Genomic DNA, 25,790 nt, shown 5'->3' with positions numbered 1-25,790 from the left:
TGAAGAGGAAATAACAAAAATACAACCCCAGCCTCAGGCCGGGTTTCAATCTCAGCATTACTGAGCGGATTCAGTCTGGTCAGGTCTGAAAGGCACACATATGGACTAGAAAATATGAGCTATCACTTTTTATACTGCATGATTCGTTGCATCTTGCCCCTCTCTCACAGCAGGCTTCATGTCCCACCTTTGAGTGTGACCATTAGGAAGAGCTATAACAGTTTTCCATTCGATGTAGGCAGACATCTCTTCACGTGAAGAGGTTGTTCCAAGCCTACAAAGGCAATATAAAATGAACATTCTGCATAGATCTGACCATTGCTTTTAAGGATTTATAACCTTTATTCAAACAGGAAGTCACATTGAGATTATAACCTTGTTTCTTTCTCTGTGTTGGATGGACTGATGGACCTTTTCTTGGAACCTGCTTTTAAAGACTGAGATACAGAAATTAAACAGTGCTGGAGGGAAATGGGAATCCTTATATGCTTGAATCAAGAGAAAGTTAAATGAAACCTCTTCTTGTCCAAAATACTTAAATGACCACAATAAAATGGTATTAGCTCTGAACCCTCAACCACATTGGCTATGCGGGTTAAATTTAGCGGTCCTCATAACGTTTTTAGTCAGGTGCTCGGGTGAGTAGCAGGAGACGCTATTTGGCACTCACCCCATGCGTCCTCTTCAACTTCCTGCGGATTCACTCCTGCCTCGGCCCTGCTTCCACTCCCTGGCCTCTTAAGGCCTGATGCTCTGCCACCGTGGCTCAGATCCACACTGATTCAGTTCCCCTGGAGACCTCTCAGGACCAGGGCTATGTATTATGGTTCTCCTTTCCCTTCTTATTCATACTTACAATAAATACCTTTAACTGCTTTCTTGCCTGGTTTGCCAGCATTTGGGCTCACTAGTTTCATAGCCCGCTGACACAGAGAGGTGAAGTGCTATCTTGTACTGGGCTCACTGTGCCCAGGTGTTTCCAGTACATTCTCTGTGGTCATCTTTGACAGGGGAATTTAACCATCATGTTGATGTTGGACTAACAATCTGGATTGCTTGCATTAATATGTAGATGTACAGAGGTCATTGCCAAGCATTTTCCTATTTGCTTTAAGCACATCCACACTCTCACATTGGAGTCTGTGTCAAGTTGTAAGGTGCTTTTTGTGATGTCCTCCAATCCATCAAAGAGTAGCCCCCAAAACTCAGCAGACAGCAACTCTGCTCTTAACTCCCCTCTGATAGTTTGCGAATACTCTGTATTATCCATGTTTCCCCTTCATGTCAACACGCAGCTCTGACATTCACTCCAAGTCGCTTCAATCGTGCAAAATCCTTAGTATGGTTGAAATTCTTTGAGTCTGTGTTGTGATGGCACATCTTGGTGCCACTTTGTAGAAAGAGCAATGTTGTTCTTCTCGGTTTGACGTTCCTTTGTAGATGGTAGAACGCCAAAGTAGCTGCTTCATGGCTGTTGTTTTCTCACAGTAGGTTTCTTCACTGGGTCACTGTTGACAAGAAATGTGCATTGATGACCAGTGACAGTTGCTGCCCCCGTTGCCATCAATAAGTGTTGCATTGCTGCCATTTGCTCGATTGTTGTTGCTGGAACAGCTTCACAGCAAAAACTATTCACAGTGTCCACCCAAAGTAATGCCATGCACGACATTGTCCAATCTATAACCCAGACCCAGTTCTGATTTTCGTTGTGCATGTGTACCTGCATATTCATCACATGCACCTCTGGTTATATTTTAGGGTATATTTGAAGAAGCTGGCACAAACAAGCATGCAAGTATGCACTGATTCAGCAACACTAGCTATGTGGCTCTTATGGCAAGGTCAGTCAGTCAGTCAGTCCACTGACAAATTTGCAATAAATTTAATTTCCTTGTCATGAATCATGAACATGAATCAAAATGTTTTGGTTAGCCTCTGTCATTTCATCTCAGGTCAAAATTTCAATATGTCTTCTACTTTGGTTTATCAAAAATGACAAATAACAACTTTCCAGTTACTCTCAACTGTATTTTCTGTTTAATGCTTAGCAATGTTAGCGTGCTAACATTGCTATTAAGCAACCAAATTAACATGGTGAACATGGCAAACATTTTACTTGCTAAGCATCAGCATTAGAATTTATCTCAAAGCAGATAAAATACTCACATTTCACTTGGCTCATGTTTTTAATATTTTGGAATATGCTCACAGGACATAGAAACCCGTTGTTGAAGTGCAACCTCGTCTTCCACATGTTACTACATACAATACACAAAGGCAACACAAAGGAAATGGCAAGATAGGAGAGGCATAGAGTCCAGACCAGCACTATCCATAACACATTCTACGTGAAGTGAAGGATTATGTAAAACAGCAACATGTTTGCTTAAGGGCAGTGTGTAAAAGACCTTTAAAGCTATTCAAAGAAGGGAGTCCTTCTAAGGTAATGGTATTTTGCAGCTCTATCCATGCCCTGGATGCATAAAAGGAGACAGCAGTTTCACCAAGCTGTGAGTGTCTATGTCAACTATTTTGTCTATGAACTCAGTCTGAAATTAGTAAAAAAAAGAAAAAAAATGCAAATCACATCTTTGCAGGTCCCAAGGTCTCAGTTCACAACCCAAGCATATTCAGTTTATACACAGCAAAGAGAAGAGACAAATCCTGCCACTGGAGTAAACGGCCTGAGAAATTATAGATTTTTTCTTGAAAACTGACTGAAACAATTAATCAGAGTTGTTGTTTGGACACAGCTGCATATATAAAGGATGATTTTATTTCCTCATGAGCACTGTAAAGACCTTCTTGTCATTGCTTGACATCCGGTATCCCATCCCTCCCACATCTCCCATCATGGTTTAAGGAGTCCCCGCGGGTTTCCAGCAGCAGACAGCAGAGTGCTGGGTGTTAGACCTGACCCATGGATGTGTCCACATTGTTAGTTCCCTGTGATGAGCTCTTTGGAGACACAGACCTGATCATTAAGCTCAAATGAAGCAAGAGGGTGGACTGGGTGTGACACGCCTGTGATGAGCACTTGCTCCTCCAGCCATGCACTGCAGATGGGCAGAAAGTGGCCAAAGTGGGCCATGTGTGAGACAGCCACGCATGGATTAATGGACCAACTGAGACACCATTGATTTCAAGTCTAGCCTTCTGTGACCCTGCATCTGTATATGAGAACTTTTGTTGACTTTGACTTCCCCGTGCCCTCTGCACCTTCTCTCTGAAGAGCTCTGGAGCTATTGCCACCACAAGGCTTCATAGACGCAATGATTTTTGATTGTGAAATTAGCATTATCGTGTAATGAAAAGTTAGCCTTTTGTTATTCACAATACACTAAAGGAAGTCCTGATGCTTCAATCCTTTGTTTTTTTCATTTTTATTAAGTTCAGTTTTGATAATACCTGTATCCAGAAACATCTGCAATTAGCTTTCTGCAATAAACAACGTGACATCATTTTACTGGGTAACAGTGTCTTAAATTTCTCTTTGCAAAACTGATCACACCACAATTGTTTGTCGTGAATTATTTTGATCAATAGTTCATGATTCATGCATAGAGAAAGAAAGAGAAAACACCACTTTAAAGTGCAGAGTTTCTTTCAGTGAGTTTCAACTGAAAAACAATAATAATAATAATAATTGCAGTATGAAGACTATTAGGTAAAAAAGAAATGTGAATGTAAAACCATTTCTACAGTCTCAAAGAGTGCCGATACCAAACAAAATGCCGACTGTGAGCATCTATGAGTTGAGGGCTGCACAGTGTTTAAATGCTCCTTGACAGATGCACTTTGTACATGGTTGAAAGGTAAATTTCAATTTCATTTTAAAAACTGTTGAAGAACTATTCCAAACATTTCCTGTCGGCCGTGGATCTTAGCTGTGTGGACAAAAATACAGAATGTATTGAAGTAGTGCATTGAAAACCAACGCTTCTTTGATTACAACAGTCAAACACACACAAATGTCTAGAATCTGATAAACCCATGGTAACGTCACCAGGCAAATGCTCACTATACAGTAGATTCAGGAATGATTGAAGGAATGATGCGGGACCACGCTGACGATTTGCAACCACGAGAGCGGTTGTGTTTGCAGCACTTGATGAGAAACAGTATTGTCATAATTTTGCCTGTTTCATCCAACTTTCATTTTATTGGCCCACTCAAGGACTGAGACTGAGCCTGTCAAATACTTTGTAACATAAACCAGGATTAATTAGCCACAGTTTCTATTTATTTATTAAGATTTAAAATATTGATACGTGTGTAAACATGTAATTGGGTGAAACAAATCAATAATACCAAAACATGCACGTGAAAATTAGATCATAAATTATAATTAAAATCTAATTAGAAGGGTCCTGATCTGCAGCATAATAAGTTTAAATTGAATTTCAAATTTGGTCTTTGGTCATAAGCATACCCTGAGCATGCCTCACCACCAGAGAATGAACGCACAGTTAGAGCAGAAAAGCAAACAGCTGTTCTGTGTGGGAACATGAAACTGAAAGAAAAATGAGTTTGAACTGAGCTTTGAACACATGAAGTGATATGAAGTTCCTCTCCTGCTTTTGTCTGATTGATCTGCTAATCTTAAAGAATTTATATCAAATGCCTTTTTTTTTGCAGAGTTTTCCTCACATGAAAGTGCTCATAATACTGTAGCTTAATTTGTTTTACATGAAGCTATAACTGTTGTTGGAAAGGTCATGTTTTGCATCAAATTGTGCACTGAACAATTTAACAAAGCTAAAGCAGTAAAAATGAAGGATCATTAAAATGAACACAATGGCCTGACAGCATCTTGACATTAAGGATGATCCATCAGGATTAGACAGAAAGCAAATGTTGTGTAACTGAAAGATATCTCTCCTTTCAGTATTCGACAGTCTTAATTGCTTTATTTTTCTATGAACAGTAATTTAGTCTGCATTTGCATTGTGGGGAAATCATGAGAAAAAAAAAAGTTTTATCAACAAACTTAGATTTTATAAAATTGGAATCACATAATTGACGGCTATTTTTCTAAATATTTAAGCAAGATCAATTTGGTGACTTAATATGCGCTATCTTTGCAAATCTTTCCTCACACTGTTCACAAATGGTCTGTCTCCTACTGAGTCCAGGACTGAGGCAAAATTCTGAGGAAGCTTTCATCAAAGGAACCAAAATATCTGGCCAAATTGCAGCATTTGAACAGCATGGTGTTCAGTCAGACCGGAACAAAGCTTTTCATGGTAATGATTTAATGCTGGGCCGCGTTTTCTGCCCTCTCTGGCTGTGAGCAACATGACGGCACATCAACCACAGCACATGGGGGGGGTGATGCTGTGTGTGTGTGTGTGTGTTTGTGTTTGGGGGGTACAAACACCTCCTCCCAAAGAAGTCAAGGTGAATCTTTTATGAATTCCTGTGTCTTGTTCACTCTCTCCAGGTTCTCAAGCCTGATTCAGTCATATGCTTAAAATAACCCTGTTTGTCCGTAATGAAGCTGCTGCACCAGTCTCTACTGTAGCATCACTCATGTATGAGCTCAGGAGCTTGATGCATATTCACATCTGAGTTCGAGCTCAGCTGGAGTCGTAGCATGTCAACAGTGTAACAGCCTTCTTGAAGCTGTATTCTGGGACCTGAGATGGAATGTGGAACAACCTAAAAACCTGTTTGTGGTACTTATTTTTACTATTGAGCTGTTGTGTTGATTATGCTTTTAGATGTAATTACGAGCAATTATTACTTGATAAGATAAGATAAAACTTTATTTATCCCCAGTCGGGAAAATTTGTACATTACAGCAGCATTGAAAGCAATGAGAAGAAAATAATAGCAGCAGACGTAGAACATTTGAAAAAAAAAACAAAATACAAAATAAATAGACTATATATATATGTACCTATTATACAAGCGATTATGATTGATAATGCTATATAAAATATTCTCTTGCTACGATCACAGCAATACTGACAAATGTTGATTCAAGTCATTAGTTTCAGTGTTCTTTACAATGATACTAATGTTTTTGGGTCACTGGGGGTCAGTGGAACAAGCTATAACTATGGTCTTGTCACATTATTGTCTTAGAAAGTTATTTTGCCAAACATGTTCCACAAAACCTTTGTGTGGTCCGTCTGTAAAAAAGGACCAGTGCAGTTTGAGTATACTTAATCTCCTCCTTAGTGCTGCTTTCAGTTCATTCACAGCCGTGTCTTTTTTACCCAAGGAGGGGTGACTCAAGGGCAACTGGACTTGGCTGTGGAAACTTGAAAATTTTCCCCTTTCATCCAAGGGCGTCTAAATGTATTGACCCAGCGGTTTCAATGACCCTCATAACGACCCCACAGAGGTTATATACCCAGGAGTCCCCACTAGTCAGCTGGGACTGAAGGAGCTCCTTGGATGAGAGGCGAGATGTTTGTCCAACCAAGGCCATTTGCCCTTGATTCAGCATTAGTGGACAACCATGACCTCGATGATTGAAAATCTTCACAGTGTCTTTTTTAATGTTACCCAGGTGGGGTGCCAAAATAGAAAAAAAAAAAAAGAAAAAGAAAAGAACAACTCAAACGGTCCAAACGGTATCTGTTCAGTACGGCACAGTTAGAAACAGAGGATTCCACACTTTCAGTCCAGACATGTCTTATGTCCATTGGACAGCATTGCTGCTGAACAACCTTACAATCTCGTCCATATCCAAGGCCTTGGCTCTCTTAGACTCCACACTTAACACACCAAGATCACTCAGTCTTTCATTGTTCATGGTGGTGCGCAAGTGATTTTTGATCAGTTTCAATGCAGAAAAACTGCGCTCACAGGCAGCTCGGCTTACAGGTAGGGCCAAAGCAGTTTTGCACAACCTGAACAGTTCATAGAAGACCTCTTTAAAAGGTTCCAGGAACCCTGTAAACTTAAGCAAACTGGTTAGAGTCTTCATTCCAGCTGCCTCCTTTCTCTTCAAGATCCGCTTAGCTTGGTGGAGCTCATGCTTCAGATCCTCCAGGTTTGTGTCATAAATGGTTCCAAACAAAAACAAAGGAGCCTCCTCCAAAAATATGTTGCTTTTAGGATTTAATGCCTGAATCATTCGCATGATATCACAGTTGGTTTTTGAAAACCACCTCTCTAGCTCAGCGTTTACACGGTCTAGGATCGGATAGTAAACAGTCTTACAAAAATAATCCTTGCTGGTGTCACTGTAACACTGACCAACTGTGGACATGACAACAGTGTCGTTAAGAGTTGAGCTTGTTTTAGGTTGCCTTTTACACATCCTCTCTGTGCTGATGTTACACCGCTGAGCCGTGTTTAGCACTTCAGTCCATAACTGGTCAAAAGATAAATCATCTCTATATTTTAATACTGAATCCTGCAGCGCCTCAATGAGGTCAGTTGCTCTGGCGAGGTCCACTGATGAGGACTGCAGCATGTCGCTCAGAAACTTTGTATCGCCAAGTATTTTTCTAAAGGTTGCTAGAAGGCCAATGAAATCTAGGTTTAGCTTCGCTCGCAGACCACGTGCCTCAACACTTCTGTCTCCACTATTCTCCTCATCAATACCATGAAGGACGTGTAGCACAGCTGGAAGCCGGTCCATTAGGCAACATGATACTCTGTTGTTGACTATTAATTCATGTAGCATGTAGCAAAACACTCAACACACAAAGGATGCTAACGCTACTGAAACAGGGAAGAGATGTTTAGCCTACATTTATCCAGATGGAGAGCTAACTAAAGTAAAACACAGTGAACAATTTACCATGCAAATTCAACCAAACTGGGCCCAAGTGGAACAGAAGTTGGCAAAACATTGTTTTTAAGAACCTGTAGTGTTCTGTTCTTACCTTAGCTCGGTGCACCTTTGAGCATCACGTAGATGCAGTCTGTGACTTTTGAAGTTACACAAGTTCATGCGCGGAGCCGAGGAGCCACTTCCTTCTTTTTCCAAAATAAAAGCCTACATGAGTTTTTAACATAGTCTAATAAAACGAGGTTTCGGCTTTGCTTCCGTCTTATCATGCAGCGTCGGTAACTTTACGCCACCATGGAAGCCCCGCCTCTCTGAGGAATTCAGTTATAATGAATATTATTTGTGGGTAGCTTGCAAGTTTGCAAACACAAATACATACAAACAATTCACACATATAGAAACAACTGGAATATGATAATGATTAAAAGAGTTGGAAGGGTTAATGGTGGTTTCTTATCTGTAACTGGCACACAAGTGTAAAAAGTGCATGTATGTATTGATGTCTACACAAAGTAAACTTACCATCGTAAGTCGAATCAAGCGTCCTTCTATTTATTTCGCATACAGGCAATCTTAAATGCATTAGTCATAAAAGACATTTCTGGCATCAGTGATAATCTTATATGCCTTTTTGAGGATGTGTGTGAAGCAGTGCCAGCAGTGATCTCTGGGTTTTGGCCGTAGTTTTGGAGCTGAGGTTAATGACACCGTGCTATTAGCTCTTGTCCCTTTGGCAAGAACTGTAAACCAGAAAACAAGGTTTAAATCCTTTCAATAAAAGAGGTATAAGACGTTATCAGTATTCTCTGATCTACTCCAAACGAGTTTAGTTTTAGACGGGGTTTGTGCATATATCGATCAAATCCCACCGAGGACAAAAATCAAACCTCTCCGGCTCCACCTGCAGCGCCAGCTGTTGGGATCAGGCCAGGTTCTCATCCTCTCAGTCAGCTGCTCAGTGGCTAAATTACAGATTTTTGGGAAGAGTAAAATCTGTCCCTCTTCACTGAGGAGAGACAGCCACTGACCTCAGGCATAATGAGATGGGAGCCCTTGATTAAGTTCCTCTCTGATTTGAGAGTATAATTGAACATGTTGCAGATAGCACATTTGTGCTATCGACAAGCTACTCTGTGAGGGCATGATGGTAATTCATCCCCGGCGTGCTCAGGACTCTCACTCATTACTGAAATCAGGGCACTTTGTATTGATTATTCAGTGCTTAAAAAGGAGAAAAAGAAAATCAACCACACTGCCAAACTGATCATCATCTATAATCAGTTCACTGGGGTTTATCGTTGGCAACTGGGAATATGCAAAGTGAGACTGTGCCCTACAGCTTTCTTTTTCCTAATTCCACTTCAGACACTTCACACTTATATCGACAGCTATGATGCTGCTTGTTGAACAAATGCTGCAAAATTCAAAATCCTGTCAGGGACACATCAAGCAAACATTGTCTTGTCAGTTGTTTGAAGCATCTTTACATTTTCTTTTTAAAAGCAGCAAACAATAAAAGATAGACATGGGAAGATCAAAAGAGTCAAAAAAAAACAAAAGAAAATCAAAAACTTAAGGCTTCTTTCTTAATTTACTTATTTCTCACAAGTCTCAGTAATCGCAAATATTCCTAATAGACTAAAATCTGATCAGTAAGATATAATTTTAGTCACAGTAAATACAAACAGAATAATATAAAGTGAATACAAGGAATTTAAAAGAGGTCTAGTTTTCATCTTCTATTGTAATGAGACTGACTTAGAAGCTACTTTGTCCTAACACTGTGCTTCCTGTACGAGTGCGCCGTGAGACAAGTCCAGGTGTGCCATGGGACTTTGTGATGACCATACGTTATTACTGCAATATACAACTTGTGGTAAAACATGAGCCTCGTCTCCGGAGTCCGTGTCAGGAGGAGGAATAATCTGGTGGATGTGTGCTTCTCCCCATCCGCTGAGACTGGCCAGCTCTGTGACTCTTCAAGTTGAAACTCGCTGTCCGAACGTTATAACTGCTTAGTCGGAGGAGATCTCTGCAGATTGCAAACAATTCTATATGGATGGAGCAATGAGGAAGAAAGAATGACATCTATTCTGAAAATCTCTTGCAGATTTTCATTTAACAAGGACCTGTAGACAAATCCAGGTAATTTATCAATGCAAGCAGCAGGGCTGTACAGTCCAGGGGATCTGCCCACGACTTTGGTCAACAGTCAAATATCTTGAGCTCTTTATTGGATGGATTTTCATGGTCGCCAGAGCGTATGTTAGCATGTTGTCAGGAAGGTGGGGACTTAAGGGGAAACTTAAGAGGGGAACTAAGGGTTGAACCCAAATGCAGACAAACAAAGGGGACGTAGACTATGGATAAACAATAACACGCAACACAACGAGACAAGACTAGGGCAACACAAGGAACTCACTAACACACAGGGCAAGACTATGGACAATGCAATAAAAGGGAAACACAATCAGGACACAGACCAACCAAGGGAGACACTAGATTTAAATTAACAAATTTATTAATCACAACTAAAGACACAACTATGGGAACTAAGACAAATTCTAAGGGCTAAACACACAAAGGCTACACAGGGAAACACTGAGCAACTGAAAAAACATTAACACAAAACCTGGCGGAACTACGACAAGACAAGAAACTCAATTACATAAACTGTGGGAAAACTATAGACATGACTAGGAATAAACTATAAATGAAATAAAGAACAGAAAACGCTCCCGAAGGAGGAAAATACAAAAGCTATGATATGCAACAAACAGAACTGGATAAGGAAAACTATCAATTCAAGGTTCACTCCTAAAAACGGAATAAAACAAGAATCTAATAACAAAAGTACTCAAACACAAAATCTCTATCGAGGAAAACAAATCGGCAAGCTACAAAACTATGAAAAGAAAACAGAAACTAAGTTATGCAAATAACACGCACGACAGGACAATACTAAGGGCAGGGAACACTACATAAATCAAGACCTGGACATGAACAAGGTAAACTCACTTACATGGACTGAAACGAAGGACAAGAGCAAACCAAGGAGACATACACATGAAACACGACACGGACGTGAACAAAGACAACACAGCACAGAAACACTTACGTGAGACCAGACTCGGACATGACAAAGAAACCACACAACAAACACTCACGATGGGACTATGGCATGGGTTATAGCAAGAACACAGACTATGACTTAGACTAAGGTTTCTCAGACAACGACCCGACGAGGACAAAGGGAAGACACGGACTTAAATACACTAGGGGCAAACACTAATGACGCACAGGTGGAAACGATCAGAAAATCACACGGGAGGGAAAACACAGGAAGTAAAGTAACAAAAGGACACATAACATGAACCTTCAAAATAAAACCGGAAGTAACCAAAACCAGGCAAAGACAAGACACAATGGGGAACCTAACAAAATACAAACAAGACAGGGCAAGGGTACAGATTAAGACAATACAAAAACTCTTACATAAAACATGGCATGACTATGGACTAAGACAAGACTCAAGCACATAACACCTGGCATGACTAGAAGACATAATGAATACACAGAGTCGAACAGAGAAACGAACATGAACAAAGAACACTACAATGAACACTTACAAACTGAATAAGGCAAAACATCGAGAGGAAAACTAAACAAAACCGCCGTGCATGGCACGGGTCATGACACATGTTAACATGAGCTGCTCAATGAGCTGCTGAGTCTTAGCCCTGTTAATATTTTAGGATATATTTTATAGTCATTTATACTATAATATTCATAAGCATTTCCAAAATGCCTCTTCAGGGATATAATATAGGACAACATCAAAGTTCTGGCCATATCAGGCAGACTGCTCAAACCACAGAGAGGCTAAAGTTGAGTGATTTTGTGAAGGCACTGCATATCAGTACAGCTTTGAAGTGGCATGCTGATATGAGCATGTTAAAGTGTCGACATGTTAATGTGAGAGAAAAGTTTCAAGTGTGAAAAGATAAAAAGCTGCTGAAGCGATCCAAACCATTTACCAAACACTGGTTGTGAAATAACCCTGCGTGGATCCGTCAGCCTTCCAGGGAAAACAGCATCAGTGGAGCTGAGTGGAGTGAAAATGAGCTTGAAATCATAAGTGCAGATGATGTGTTGTGGGCTCTAACGTGGAAATTGCTGTATGTTACTCCCTGGTTAAAGGATTGTTTGACAACAATATGAACTGGGCCCACTGTTTTCAGCCATTTGTCAAAAGAATGTAAGCAAAAGCAGAGGATCTTTGGCTGATGTTAAATTTATAGTCATTAAGCAAGTAAATGTGTTAAAGTTTTTGTTTTAACGTGGCCTAAATAACACAATGAGATTGTTCTTACCAAACTGATGCATTTCCAGCCTAGAATATCCTAAAATCTTATGAAACAAGCATGGCAGCTATCAGTACATTGTCCATCGATATTCCACAGACTGTTTGCGATTGTGCTTCATACTTTCGTTCACGTTTTCTGGTTCTGTGGGAGGAATCAGGAAGTATTGTGCCACCACCACTGTGGCTGTGCCTACGCACAGTGGTTGTTTGATTTTGCATTTGTTCCAGCCTTAAATGAATTTTTCTGTTGGTTGGCCTCAGCAACCCAATGGACTCAACATCTGTGCAAATAGTAGCACAACCATTTAAATATGGGGCAAATCTGGTGCTTTGCTCCTTTTACCAGCTCCCGTTGGGGAATATTTACTAAGGATTTGCTGCCCTTTTATAGGAGCTGAGCTCAAGTTGTGTTTGTCCTTATTTACAAAAGGACTGCACCAAGCTTTCACACAGGTAAAATGAAAGAAAAGCCAATCCACTGAAAATTGCATGTTTGATCTCATGCACCTCTAAACAGATATAGAGATACTGCAAGTGTAAGAGGAAGGAATGGAAACATATATGAATAGATCTAAAAGCAGGCATTAAATCTGCAGCAAAGGTTTAACAGTCACACAGTGATTCAAAATTTTAGACAGTTTTTGAAATATCTCCCCCTTGAAGACGCTGCACCCCTCAGGAACAGATATGGGTACGCTGTCTGCCATGCTGCAGGATGGTCAATCCACTGTGTGGAATTCAGCAGACTGTCTTTCACATGGGGAGAAGGAGTGGAAGCAGCAAAGTTTGCAAGTTTACCAAGCCCATCTGCCTCTTCCAAGCCAGTTTCATACTGGTTATGGAGGTAATGGCAGCACAGGTTAAGAGCAACCCACTGAACAAATATGAGATGGAGAATGACCATCAAGCCCATTAGGAGGACTGTGCCACACTCTTCAACAAGGAGACTACTACACACCACAACCCACTCAATGACAGACTGCAGCTGACTCGATAGCCCTTCTTTCTCCTCCTCTTTCCTCCATGATTTCTATGTTGGCCTCACCACTTAGCTGCACCCTGAAAGTAGAGGGTTCATGTCATCTGGCCTCTGATGCTGGCAGGTTTCCATGTCTCCATGTGTGCAGGGAGTGCCATAGACCACAAAGGTGATACTCCACCTGGGGAACTTTGGCTGTAGTCAGCTTGGCCTCCAAGTAGTTACAACGAATGTCAGTGGTGATCCATCACGCTAGTACTGTGGTCTTTTTATCCAGCTCTTTGTCATCTTTTTGTTTCTGTGGGGACAGTCTGACCTGGTTGTAGCACTAGAAAAAGGTCAGGGGTTCACCAAATCATTAAAAATCATCCTCTGGGGACCATGAATAGCTCAATCCTAATGTAACGGCAATCTGGCCAGCAGTTATCAGGATGATTTGCTGTCTTTCAAAAAAGGACTGGCCAGCATATACGTTGATTTGCATAACCATCCTAAATCATGTCCATTAGCAAATATCACTTCAATTCAAAAGGGACTTTAGGGGTCTATAACTAAACAATATGGTAAAGGTCAAGGTTCATCAGGTCATGACTGAATAACAATGTAACAATAAGAGTAGTCTCTACAGAGCATCTCTACATCCTGTTTTATCTTCAACACACCTCCTCTGACAAATTAAAAAAATGCGTTGACACACACCACCGCCACCCCCACGGCCTCCTCCCCTGCTCTCCTGGTAAGCTGCAACCACCGACACTCCCACCTCCCTCACAGCTCTGTTGTTGCTCCGGCGCTCCTCTGTCCCTCCCCATGTCTAATTGGGTTTTCGGACACTTTAAAGCCGAGACACGACATCAGTCACCCCAAATTCCAACCACAGTTGCATTATGTAACCCTAACATCGGCTGAGCAGTGACCTCTGTCTGCTTCAGTATCCCTCCAGAAACATTAATTTAACTTACATGCTACTTACATAACATACTCACATTTGAAGGTACAGTAAATATGTTCATCTAACAGTCTGTGTACCTCTTTCTAGTCATTTTACCCAGAATTATTTTTGGTGAGGAAACGTTTCTGTCTCACTTATAATAACATGGTAATATTAGCATTTCAGACATTATGGTCTTTCATGGGATTTCTGAGGCAAGGTTGCTGCACTATATTCAGAGACATGCTATACAAATAACATGGCCGCTGGGAGTAACTTCATGCTGAAGGTATGGGTTCAGTATTCAGTATATCTATATTTCAGCCTGTGCTGGGTAGGAATATGCGACTCTAGCTCTAAACACATACGCACGGTCATACACCCATCCTGCAAGCCCATCCTTTGATAGGCCAGGCAAGCGCCACTGTAGCATGCACACAATATATCTATCTGTCATGGTGAATGAAAGGTGCATGTGTTAAAGATGTGTGTGTGTGTGTGTGTGTGAGAGAGAGAGAGATAACATTAAATATGCACTAAAAGTCTTTCAGTTGAGAAATTACTCGTTTCCAATTGTATCACAATCTTGTAATGCTGCTCAACGGACTGCATGCAATCATGTTATCACCTGGACGATTTGTCGGTAAAGCTCAGTGAGAGGGGTCAATGACATGTGATGTGCAGTAGAGGTCTGGCGGCTCCTCCTCCAGCCCACACCTTGAATATCTTTTTCACTGTCCAGTTCTGCTTTGTCTCTCCTCATTTCATGCCAATATTTCGCCCCTCTCTCCTCAAATGCAGGGACGTTCGAGCATTTTCACACCTTTACATTTATCTCCACACCTGTAATTTTGACCATGTCAGAAAAAAAAAAAAAGCCAACTGCATTCATTCCTGGGTGCAATATTTGACAAAAGGGTGGGTGAGATGGCTTGTGCGTGCAGCTTATACAGGTCGTGATGTTGATCTCAGCCCGCTGTAATGGCTCCAGGCTATTAACCCTCCCTGTCATTTGCAATGACATGTGCTTTTGAAAAAGGAAAATGGCACTGCCCACATAACTTATACAGCAGACTCACCACTCCTGCTGCCAGCCTGTGGCTTAGTGCCATTCCATTTTCCCCATCCACTCTATCATCATCACTGCAGCTAGATTCTACATTAGAGGCTCCCGCAGCCTTTGATGTCCATTCAATTTCCACATCTATTCATTATAATAACAATACAGAGTATTTCAATATAATTACTGTAAATGTTACTTTTCCGTCTACCTCCTGTCACTAATTAATGTAACACTGATGTGTCAGTTCTTTAAAGTCTGTACATTTATTCTTTAGAACTTCATTGTCAGCTTGGCCTGATGTGTTTAACATTTCCCGATTGTTTGAATTTACAAAAGCAGATTTGGGAACATTGCATTAGCAGCAAAGAGTCACCATGGCTGAGAAGTCAGATAAAAAGGTGGTGTTCATGCACAGGTTTTTCCTGCCCAGCCGTGGTGCTCAAATTACCAGCTGCCAGCACCAAAACATCACCTGCCAAAAAACTAGATTGAAAGTTTTTCAGTTGAATTACAATGTGAACAAAGCATCAGTATGCAGATTCCGTCCGGCTTTGTGTTCGTGTTTATCCATGTACCAGACATGTCTGGTTTAAATAATGCATCCAACTTATGACCACTATTTAATCTATCATTGGGGCTTCTTTGGGCTCTTTCGCACCCAGCTTGTTTGGGGCAGTTAAAATGAATCCTGGTGTGTTTGGTTTGTCCGTGTGGTTCATTTGGGCTGGTGTGACAGCTCTCAATCAAACTCTGCTGTTTTTTTTTTTTTTCATGGTAAACAAACTACTATTTAATCCATCTGCTGGTTGTAAACTGCTGAAGAAGCGCTCTTAGAATTGATTTGTGACGTACATACCATTTGGTAACCATGGTAACCTGTACAGTCTATGTATCAGCACATGTGCAGGGATTTTTTATTCATCAGTCAAAAATCTAGCTCGTATCCTACTCTGTGTACTGCAGTTCATTATGTCCATGAATAAGTGTGTGACACAGTAACGCCCCCAGCATAATATGACTGTTCTTTTTTCCATCTGTCGCCACCTCCCGCCATTACTCTGAACATGCAGTCGATTTGCAGTCTAATAATACTGATAATGGTTATAACTGGTCATTTCTTTGAGTTTTTTGTGACACCAGAGAAAACAAATATATAAGTTAGAAGCATTGAAGAGCTGCATGGACTACTGTCAGTCACCATGATTTGATTTTCACTGTCCAATGAATGAGTTACCTGTCAGTCTGTATGACTTCATGTCAGGTTAAACATGAACTGGAGCTGAACTAAAATGCAACAATATATTTTTTGTCCTTTGATTGAGGCCAAATGAACTGAACGTGTGTGTGACAGTGTGTAAGCGTGTATCTCTGCAAGTCGCTGTGCAGGCTCACATGGGTTGTGGGTTAAGGGACATTATACATAAATTAATCCTGAATTAATTAAATATTTTGGCCACATTTGGGCAGCACAATGAGTTAAAACAAATGAGACTGATGGAGAGAGCATGTGTGCAGTGTAGCTCAGAGAAACTGCACAGTTGGGTGGTTATTCTCAGTAGTTTTTTCAGTAGGAGTGACCCCTTTCACATTACACATGGTGTTTTGATCCATTGTTGTAAAACCAATACTGATTAATGCAGCTTTAACATATGTTGAAATTATGAAAATCCACTGTTTTGATAAAAGGAAGAAAAAAGTAGATGATGAACCCTTGAGATATGTGGACAAACATGAAAAACACATGCAACCAGACAGACAGACTGGAAAATGTTCTGCCTGGATATGTATGTTGTTTTGGTTTCATCACAGTCGTCGGTACACTGTGTGGTCAGCTCTCACAGTGTCACGCTCCACTGGGCTGAGGAGTGTTTGCTGATATCATGTTTTCTCCAAAGCCACACAGGTCAGTCCCTCGGAACTGCAAGATGTGTTTCAGGAGACCTCCTCCAATATCTTCCAGATCAACGCCAACGGTAAGGAGCCCATTCATCAGTGAAACTGTGTGTGTGTGTGTGTGTGTGTGTGTTGTCCTTGTCCATACAATAAATACTTTTAGACCTTTGACCAAGGACGCTTTGGCCAGCCTTCCTCCCTTTAAATGGATTCTAAGATTGTGAGCTATGTTTAGAGCTGAAGGTAGTTTGTGTATTAGAGTTTGCATTTTGTAATGAGGTTAGAGGGAGTGCTGCAATTAAATTAAGGTTTACATTACTGTGGGGTTAAATCTTTATTTTAGGGATGATATTAGAAAGAGAAACTGATTCAGATAAAGATTAAAACTGGTTTAGGTTTTAAATTAGGATTAAATTTAGTTTGCAAGGTAAGGGTTCATTATATGATTAGTAAATCTAGGATTATGTCTTGGGTTTAGCATTTTTAGTGTTGGTACTAGTTTTAAATGATGGCTAAATTTAGTTTTTGGTTTAAAGTAGACTTTTTTTGTTTGATTGTTTTAGGGTCAAATCTTGAGTGTGGAGTTGGGAAGAGTTTTAAATTAGGGGTAAATTTGTTCAGAATTATGGCAAATTACAGTCGCAGTAGTGCCAATGAATCCAGGGTTTAGTTTGAGAAAAGTTAGCAGCATGTCTGGGTTTTTTAAAACTTTTGTTTATGGAGCCGAAGTTTGATCTTGGGGTTCTGAATTATGATGTTAGTTTAGTCTGAGGAAAGTAGTATCAGGTTTATTTTTTAAGGTTTTTAAGATTTAAGCTTTATATTATTATTAGATCCAGTTTTAGGTTTAGACATGACATAAGGTTAGTTCAGCATTACAATGTGGATTTAAATTGAGATTAAAAGTCATGTTAAATTTGAGTTAGGGAGCAGTCAAATAAAGCTTTATTTTAGTGTTGAGCCTGGTTTGCAGGCAGGGTTTAGGAATAGGTTACAAAAGTTCAAACTACTATCTTTCGTGTAGTGTTCAGAGTAGAGGTTGTACTAAATTTAGATGCATGATTGATGTGCATTATAGTTTCTAAACAAAGCTTGACTTTAGGATTGATGTAGTACAATAGATTCCATTTTGACAAGAGCACTCATCTAGATTATGGATTTGGTTTAGGGCCATAATTAAAACATACTTTTGAATTAGGATTAAGGTGTGTTAGAGTTTCGGGTTTATTGAAGACTTGCATTAGTTTCAGTGCAGGATTTCAGACTGACTGGAAGATTCTGTTTAGCACTTAAGTAGATGAGTGTGAGTGTGTTTGTGATTCCGGTCCACTCTTAATGCTTGTATTCTTCTTTTGTGCCACCAGTTGTCACACTAGAGAAGAATCTTCAATCGCTGGGAACATCCAGAGATACAGCAGAGCTTCGACAGAGTCTGTGAGTAACACACACCCCTGTGGTGAAATGTTACCAAGTACATTTACTCACTGTCCTGGAGTCCAGCTTTGAGGTATCTGTACTTTGAGTATCCCTGTTCATTACATTTTATACTCTACATTTTAGAGAGAGAGATTGTTTTAATATTACTACATAATTTTTGCAGGCATTGCTGCTGGCAGTTACTTTACCTTCCAAATAGTATACTAAAGGTGATATGAAGCGATTGGTCAATTGATCAATTAATTATATATATTATATATCAGCTAGTGTTTTGATAACTGCTTCATCATTTAAAACATTTTTCATGTAAAAATATGAAGCCAAGTAAATGCTTCATGGTTGCAGCATGTCAAATGTGACAATATGCAGCTGAGGTTTGGATTGTTGGTCGGACAAAAGGTGTCACCCAGAGAAGTTGGGATGGGCAGCTCTCACTTTTTTCACCAAACAAATACATGAATCAAGAAAAAAAAAGTGCCGATGATTATTAGATCATTCGATATACTGTATAAACTTACAGGAAATGGGGGATTTGTATTTGCGATAGAGGGTCTTTATATTTAAGTACTAAGTAAAGGATCTGAATACTTCCTGCATCACTGACGCCTTCCAGTAACCCCTTTATGTTCGGTGGACTCACTTGGTGGTCCAGCACGTTGTATGGGGCACATTTGCCTTCCAGAAAATTGCTTATTTTCTTTGTTTCATTGCCCTCTTTCATATTGATTATTCTTTTTTAGTTGAGCTGCCAGCAATTGCCAAATTCAAAGCTGATGACAAAGTGGCCAATCTAAGATGATTGCATCTGTTTAAAATGCATTACATCCCACTGTGTTGGCTGGCATGTCATCAATTCTATTGAACATTTTTTATGATCGCCTTGGAAACTTACTGACAATGCTTGGCTGCTTTTATTTTTAACTGCCCATTTTCCTTCAGCAGTATTGATGCTTGACGCAAACAACACATCCAGTGCCTCCGACTGATGCAAATTACATCCAGTATGATTCTTTGTGTTATGCAGCAGCTCTCAGTGTTTTTCAAACAATGTTCCAGGAAATAGTCAGGATGCCGTCCGATTCAAGAATCTAATGGTGACTTTTAGAGCTCATTAACTACATAGTAGAGGCTTTTGTTTTCAACAGTATTATCGTGTTTCCTGTGATGAACTTTAAAACAACATGCTTTTTATGACACAAATTGATGACATTCGAGACACATATTCAAAAATGATGATGCTGAAACATGAGTTTGTTTTTTTTACCACTGTGATGTGTGCTGATTTCAAGGCTTACCCCTACAGGAGTGAAATTCCAGGAGCAAAAACATACAAGGATCTAAAAATCATTTTAGTGATCAAATGACACTCAGAAATCCGTCAATCTCTGGCGTGTACTGACAAACAGAAAGCACCATGCAGATTGAAAAATCCAACCTGCAGCTCTCTTGAAGAGGGGCTATTGACTGAACTGTCGTTTTCTTTGTGAATGTCTATTGACTGCGCCGCTGTTTTCCTTGTGAGGGTTTATAGACTGAAACGCTGTTTGAATAAGGCGTGTACCTGTAGGGTTAGCATGAAAGTGTTCAGGATGAAAGCAAGCTGGCACAAAATAGTGGCTACATCTGCTACTTAAATCACACCATACCGAAGCAATGACATGGGGGGAGATGCTGGTTCTGGAAGCCTTTTCCCATTCATAAAGTTATCTTTAATTAAAAAAAAAACTGCCTCATAGCAAGGTCCATTTACTATATGTTGTGGAGTTTTTATTAATCTCATCATGGGATTCTGGATGTTGGTCTGAGCACTCTCAGGATTCCAGGAATTTCATGGAAGCTGAAACTTCACCTGCTAATTAAGATCAAGACGTGATTGAAACCTCCAGAGCAGCAACTAAATGGACTTCATGCTGAGACTGTGTTCTCAGCTGCTGCTTCTGAGGTCAACACTTTTACCTCATCTTCAATCATTTTACCGATTATTAGAAATCTTTTACTTGTGGTTCAAAAAGAAGAGTTTCATGTCTATCTAAGTCACCTGATAATGACTGAAGCCTGAAGAAAGCAGAGGGCTCATGAGTTCAGCTTTAGAATAAAGTCCACTAACATAGAGCTAAAATAACATCATGTAAACGTTTGGTTGCAAATATATTTTGTGATAGGAGAATATATTAAATAACATCCACGTTTCACTTTGCAAACATGCTTCATCTGCCCTCACCAAACAAGTTAGCTCGTCTGGTGACTCATATGTCTTGGATGGCACTGAGTGACGGCTGATTTTGCAGAACATGTCAGCGTTTCATTGGCACGTTTAAGATATCAGAGTCACTTCCATATAATTGACATCATGTTACCTGATTTGTCACCTATTTCCTCAGCTTTTGGGGAAACATAGGTTCACTTTCAGCACTTAAGCGGAAAGTATAAGTATGTAAAACAAACAAAGTGTGGATATAGGGAGGGCAGGGAGGGCAGCAAGTTACTGTCTCCCTTTTGTTGCATTTTGTTGGATAATGAGCACTGTCGTTGTAGTAAAATATATCCTGCAGTCTGTTTCATTCGCGCACATGAAGTATAGAAAAAATCTACATAATTTGTCTTTTGACTGTATAGCATGGATGCATATGACCACTTGTTATCACAGGACCAATGTTCTGTACATAGGTCACGTGATGGCACTTTAGATAGATAGATAGATAGATAGATTTCAAGTAAGAGGCAAAATCCAATACAAAATACAAGATACCAATATAAGAAAAAATAGTGAAGTAAAAAATAAAGAACTAAGGTATACAGGATAAACATCTGAACTAAACATACGAGCAGTTAAATATATAGTGCAGTTGTGCAAAGTAACAGTGTGCAATAGTTGGTTTGAGTCCCACATATGGATGTGTGTGTGATGGAGTCCCGCATATGGATGTGTGTGTGATGGAGTCCCGCATATGGATGTGTGTGTGATGGAGTCCCGCATATGGATGTGTGTGTGATGGAGTCCAGCAAATGAATGTATGTGTTTAGCCAGTTCCATCAGCTCAAGAATTCCTTGATGTGAACAAAAGCTCTCGAAAAGCGAACCTTGAGTTTCAGTGTTTTATCACAGACATCTGTTGCCAAGGTCTAAAATGGTTTTGAAAACACAATGTCTTCAACCAGTGGAGATGGAAACCTTGACCCTCACTCATCCAAACACCTCCTGACGCTGCCTACACTCTCCGCTCCCCGTCCCTGAGCCTGCTCCCCTTCATGATTAACTGCAGTAACATTTGGGGAACTACAGCGATCTGATCTCCATACAGACACGCTGAAAACAGCCCTACACATGCTGCGCTAATCTCACACAGCAGATCGTCGCACACGTGTCCCTCTGCGAGAAGCAAGACTCTTGAGTTTTGTGAAATAAAAGCAAGTCTTGTTTGTGCCCGTGGTTAGAATGGTAACCCGCCATCTGCCTGCCTGTCTTCAGGCAAAAGCTCGAATCTCACAGTTAATAGAATTTGACCAGCCCCTGTAATCGTGGAAATGCACACGGCAAAAAGTCTAAGTGGATTAATGGCCGGCACCCTCTGAGTGTCATTGTCTTTGTTAGCGCATTAGGCATTCACTGGTGTTCTGGCTGTAACACGCCAGAGGACACAGCGCTGTGTTTGGGAGAGAGCGCCCCCGACTGACTGACTGACTGTTTGCAGGCACAGTAAGTTATACAGTACATCAGAATGTCAGATGAGATGAACTGATTTAATAAGAGCAAAGAAAACATAAATGCTGTGGTTTTGATTGAATTCCCATTTTGCACATATTACCAGTGGTGAAAAGTATCTACAACGAGTACAATACAAACCTACAGTTTAAAGGCGAGGGGTACTTTCTGCTTCTGCTTCTCTGCACTGAAGACATATTGTACTTCTTGCTCATTTCACTTATTGCTGGATTCCTTTCAAGGCTTCAAAATCTTATTTTCTTAAACAAAGTGACAAAATCTGCCGTTGCACTAAGATCATTTCAACCCGTCTTAAAAGAGGTCAAGTGAATTTTATCAAATAAGACGACACTTTTCTTGATTGATCAAAAGTAGCAGACACTTGTTTTTTCTTCTTTCAAGATTTTTACACTTATCTGAGTTTTTGAAGTTCTTGAACAGAATGAATTATATTGGAAAACAAATTGCTGTGATCTAGATAATATCATATGCAACCCTGAATTCAAAAAAGACTTCTCTTTGACCTATATTCAACTGAGTGCGGTCCAAAGATGAGATATTTAATGTCCAAACTGATCAACTTTGTAGTTCTTTGTAAACATACACTTTGATGAATTTGAATTTGATGCCTGCAACACATTCCAGATAGGATGGAGCAGGGGCATGTCTGCCACTGTGCTGCATCACCTTTTCTTTCACCATCTATTGAAGTTTGGAAAGCAAATTTCTTTCTCATTCTTGCTCTATATCCGACTTCAGCTGCTCAGCAGTCCAGGGTCTCCATTGTCGTCTTTTGCCCTTCATAATGTGCCGCAGATTTTGGGGGACGGGACAGTACCCACACTCTACTATGAAGTCATGCTGTTGTAAAACAGGCACAATGTGATTTGGCATTCTCTTTGTGCACTAAGCGCGGAAAAGGTCGTCGACTGGATGGCAGCTTTAATATTTTCAGTATTAATGGTGCCTTCACAGATGTGCAGGCTGCCCATGCCATGGGCACTGACACACTGCCATACCATCACAGATGATGGATTTTGAACTTTGTGCTGGTAACATTCTTGATGGCCCTTTTCTTCTTTAGCCCAGTGGATACGACGTCCATGATTTGACGTCCACAGGACACGCCTTCACTTTACATGAGTCCGTTGCAGATGGCCCAGAGAAGGCAGTGGCATTTCTGCATGTTACATGACTGATACATGGTTTCCACTTTGCATGGTAATTCCATACTCTACTGTGCAAAACTGTTAAAACAGTAAAAACTCATTGAAGTATTTGAAAAAATGTAGTAAGCTTGCTCACTGTACGGTACTCGTGCTCTAAGGCACTGTTAGTAATCTTGCACCACGCAGGACATGGCTTAGTAATACTTAGCCTGGACTGTACTGTATTGATCCTCTGCATATGACCAAGATGCCTGGGCACTGATGCTGTAGCCAGCCAGTTCCAGGGAGTAGCCCATGAACTACTACTGTATTTCCCTGTGTATTTCGCTGATGAGGGACAAAATGTTGTGTCACCATACTGATGAAATTGTGAGTAAACAAACTCAGAATCTGATCACTTTGCTTTCTGTGCTGCCAGAAATATCAGCTAATTTCACATCCCTATTAAAAAAAAGAAAACACAAATTTGATGAAGTGTGAAGTTTATCTTTCATAAAGCCAAAATGCTAATGACGCTAGGCTTTATTTTGGACAAGAGAGAAAGCCGACAGAATATTTCTCTATTCTGTCGACTTTCTCTCTCTACTGTTGTAATTTTCCTGTCTATTTCTTTCTGTCCTGTCACTTTTCGTGTGTTTTCTGTAGTTTTACACTCATTAATTAAGGTAAACAAGTCATTTTCCTATAGCCTAATTAGACCTAAATGAATAAATGACTTGGTGGCAGTACAGCAGGTATGGTAGTACCTACTCCTTAATTAAAAACAAATTAATTAATTAAACTCATTAAAACAAACTTATTGAAAATAATTAGCTGTGTTCTTCACTTCATTTCCAAGAATGACACAAAAAGAACAATATCAATCTCATGTATGGATGTGGTTAGCCTAGCGTAGCATAAAGCGTTGAAGAGGGGGTCAGCAGCTAGCCTGGCTCTTTAAAGGGGTGTTTTTAATAATGTTTTACCATTAAAAGGATGAAGCGTTTACATGAAATAGAATTCCACAATGCTATTATAATTATGTTTTCAAACGACCAAAATGGAAGAATTTAGCAATGAAACCTGTATTGTATTAAAAGCCATGTTAAATATACTGTTATGTCATAATTAAGACACGTGACAGTTATGGACGCTGGTTGTCCCAGTAACGCAACATGCTTTCTGATACACATAAAAATGTTTATGAAGAAGTTCAGAAACCTTAATGGAACCACTGTCATGTAAATAGCATACATTTTGTTGTGGCTACTCAACGGTAACGAGAAGTACAGTGAACACACGCAGCTGCAGCGACCTAATTGGCCATTTCCAGACATTTCACAGGCCTCAGAGTCATACAACTGGTAGTTACTGTACGGTGTAATCACATCACGACTGTATGAGCAATTCCTGGAGAGCAGAGGAATCAACGCTCGTCACAGACTTGGCTGGGCACGTGCAGGAAACAGGTAGAATGTCACACTCAGATCATGACTGTGTGGATGCACCTCTCCACCTCGTCCTCCTCCACTCTTACACAACAAGCAGGCATCATTATGCCTCTCAAGCCCACATAATGCACCGCTCTCATACGGCCGTGTGTGTGAACCAACAGTGGGTGGTGGAGATGCACATGCAAATGTCAGATGGATTTCCAAGCAGCAGCATCAGTGTGTGTGAGTGTGTGTGTGTGTGTGTTCATATGGGTAATAATAGGAAATGGAGTTCTCTTTAGATAAGCACCCAAAACACATCCCTGCAAATACAAATATATAATATCAAGTCTGCTGTGGATCAGGTGCCACATGTATGTGTAGCCATCATGTCAGGCACGTTGGAACTTATTCTGAAAGAAGAAGTGCTCTAAAAGGTATCCTGTGGAGTTTTCTTGTCATCAAGCACAGCTATGTTCACAGTTTTTCTCACCTGAATGTTCTGTGTGGATCCTTGAAGCCTAACAGTGAGGGTGAGCGAATGTTCTTCCGCAGCTGATTCTTTGAATGTGTTAATGGATGTGATTCTTGACCTTTGGGAATTTGTGGCCAGCTTTTCATCACCTGCCTTTCATATACTCCTCTTTCATTATATAGTCCTCCTGGCCTGCAGTGAGTCCACCTGGCTGTATCTCCCTGGCCTCATCCAGTATTCCTGTTTGGATTAAGCCTAGATGCACACTACCCTATACATTCTGTGTTTTCAACTGCGAGGTCAGATAATCTGATTACAGTCTGCTGTAGTAATTCCAGTTTAGATAAGAGCCTTATTCCAGTTATCTTTGCTCTTTTAAACTTTTAGTCTGTGTCTAATGAAATCTTTCATTCTCAATGTTCTAATCACATTTTATAACCTAGACCTCCTCTTCCTTACTGAGACCTGTGTTAAACCTGGGGAGTAGTCCCCTCTAGCGGAGCTCTGCCCTGCCAGGTAGAGTATAAACAATCTTCTCTCTTCTGTTCCTTTTTGGTTTTGGTTCTTTTGTCAGTTCTGAATTAATGGAAAAAAATCTAAACTTGAAGT

At 40.3% G+C, this 25,790-nt stretch overlaps 1 protein-coding gene across 1 annotated transcript in view; it reads left to right on the top strand.

Moving 5' to 3' along the window:
* tsnare1 (T-SNARE Domain Containing 1) overlaps positions 1-25,790 on the top strand; it is a 136,304-nt gene that overhangs the window by 5,782 nt on the left and 104,732 nt on the right. The window contains exons 2-3 of the mRNA XM_041942404.1: positions 16,988-17,065; positions 18,350-18,419. Coding sequence (XP_041798338.1) covers positions 16,988-17,065; positions 18,350-18,419 — 148 coding nt within the window. The remainder of the gene's footprint in view (positions 1-16,987; positions 17,066-18,349; positions 18,420-25,790) is intronic.

Source organism: Chelmon rostratus, chromosome 8, assembly GCF_017976325.1.
Source record: "Chelmon rostratus isolate fCheRos1 chromosome 8, fCheRos1.pri, whole genome shotgun sequence".
NCBI lineage: Eukaryota > Metazoa > Chordata > Actinopteri > Chaetodontiformes > Chaetodontidae > Chelmon > Chelmon rostratus.
This window is presented reverse-complemented; position numbering and strand designations above follow the sequence as displayed.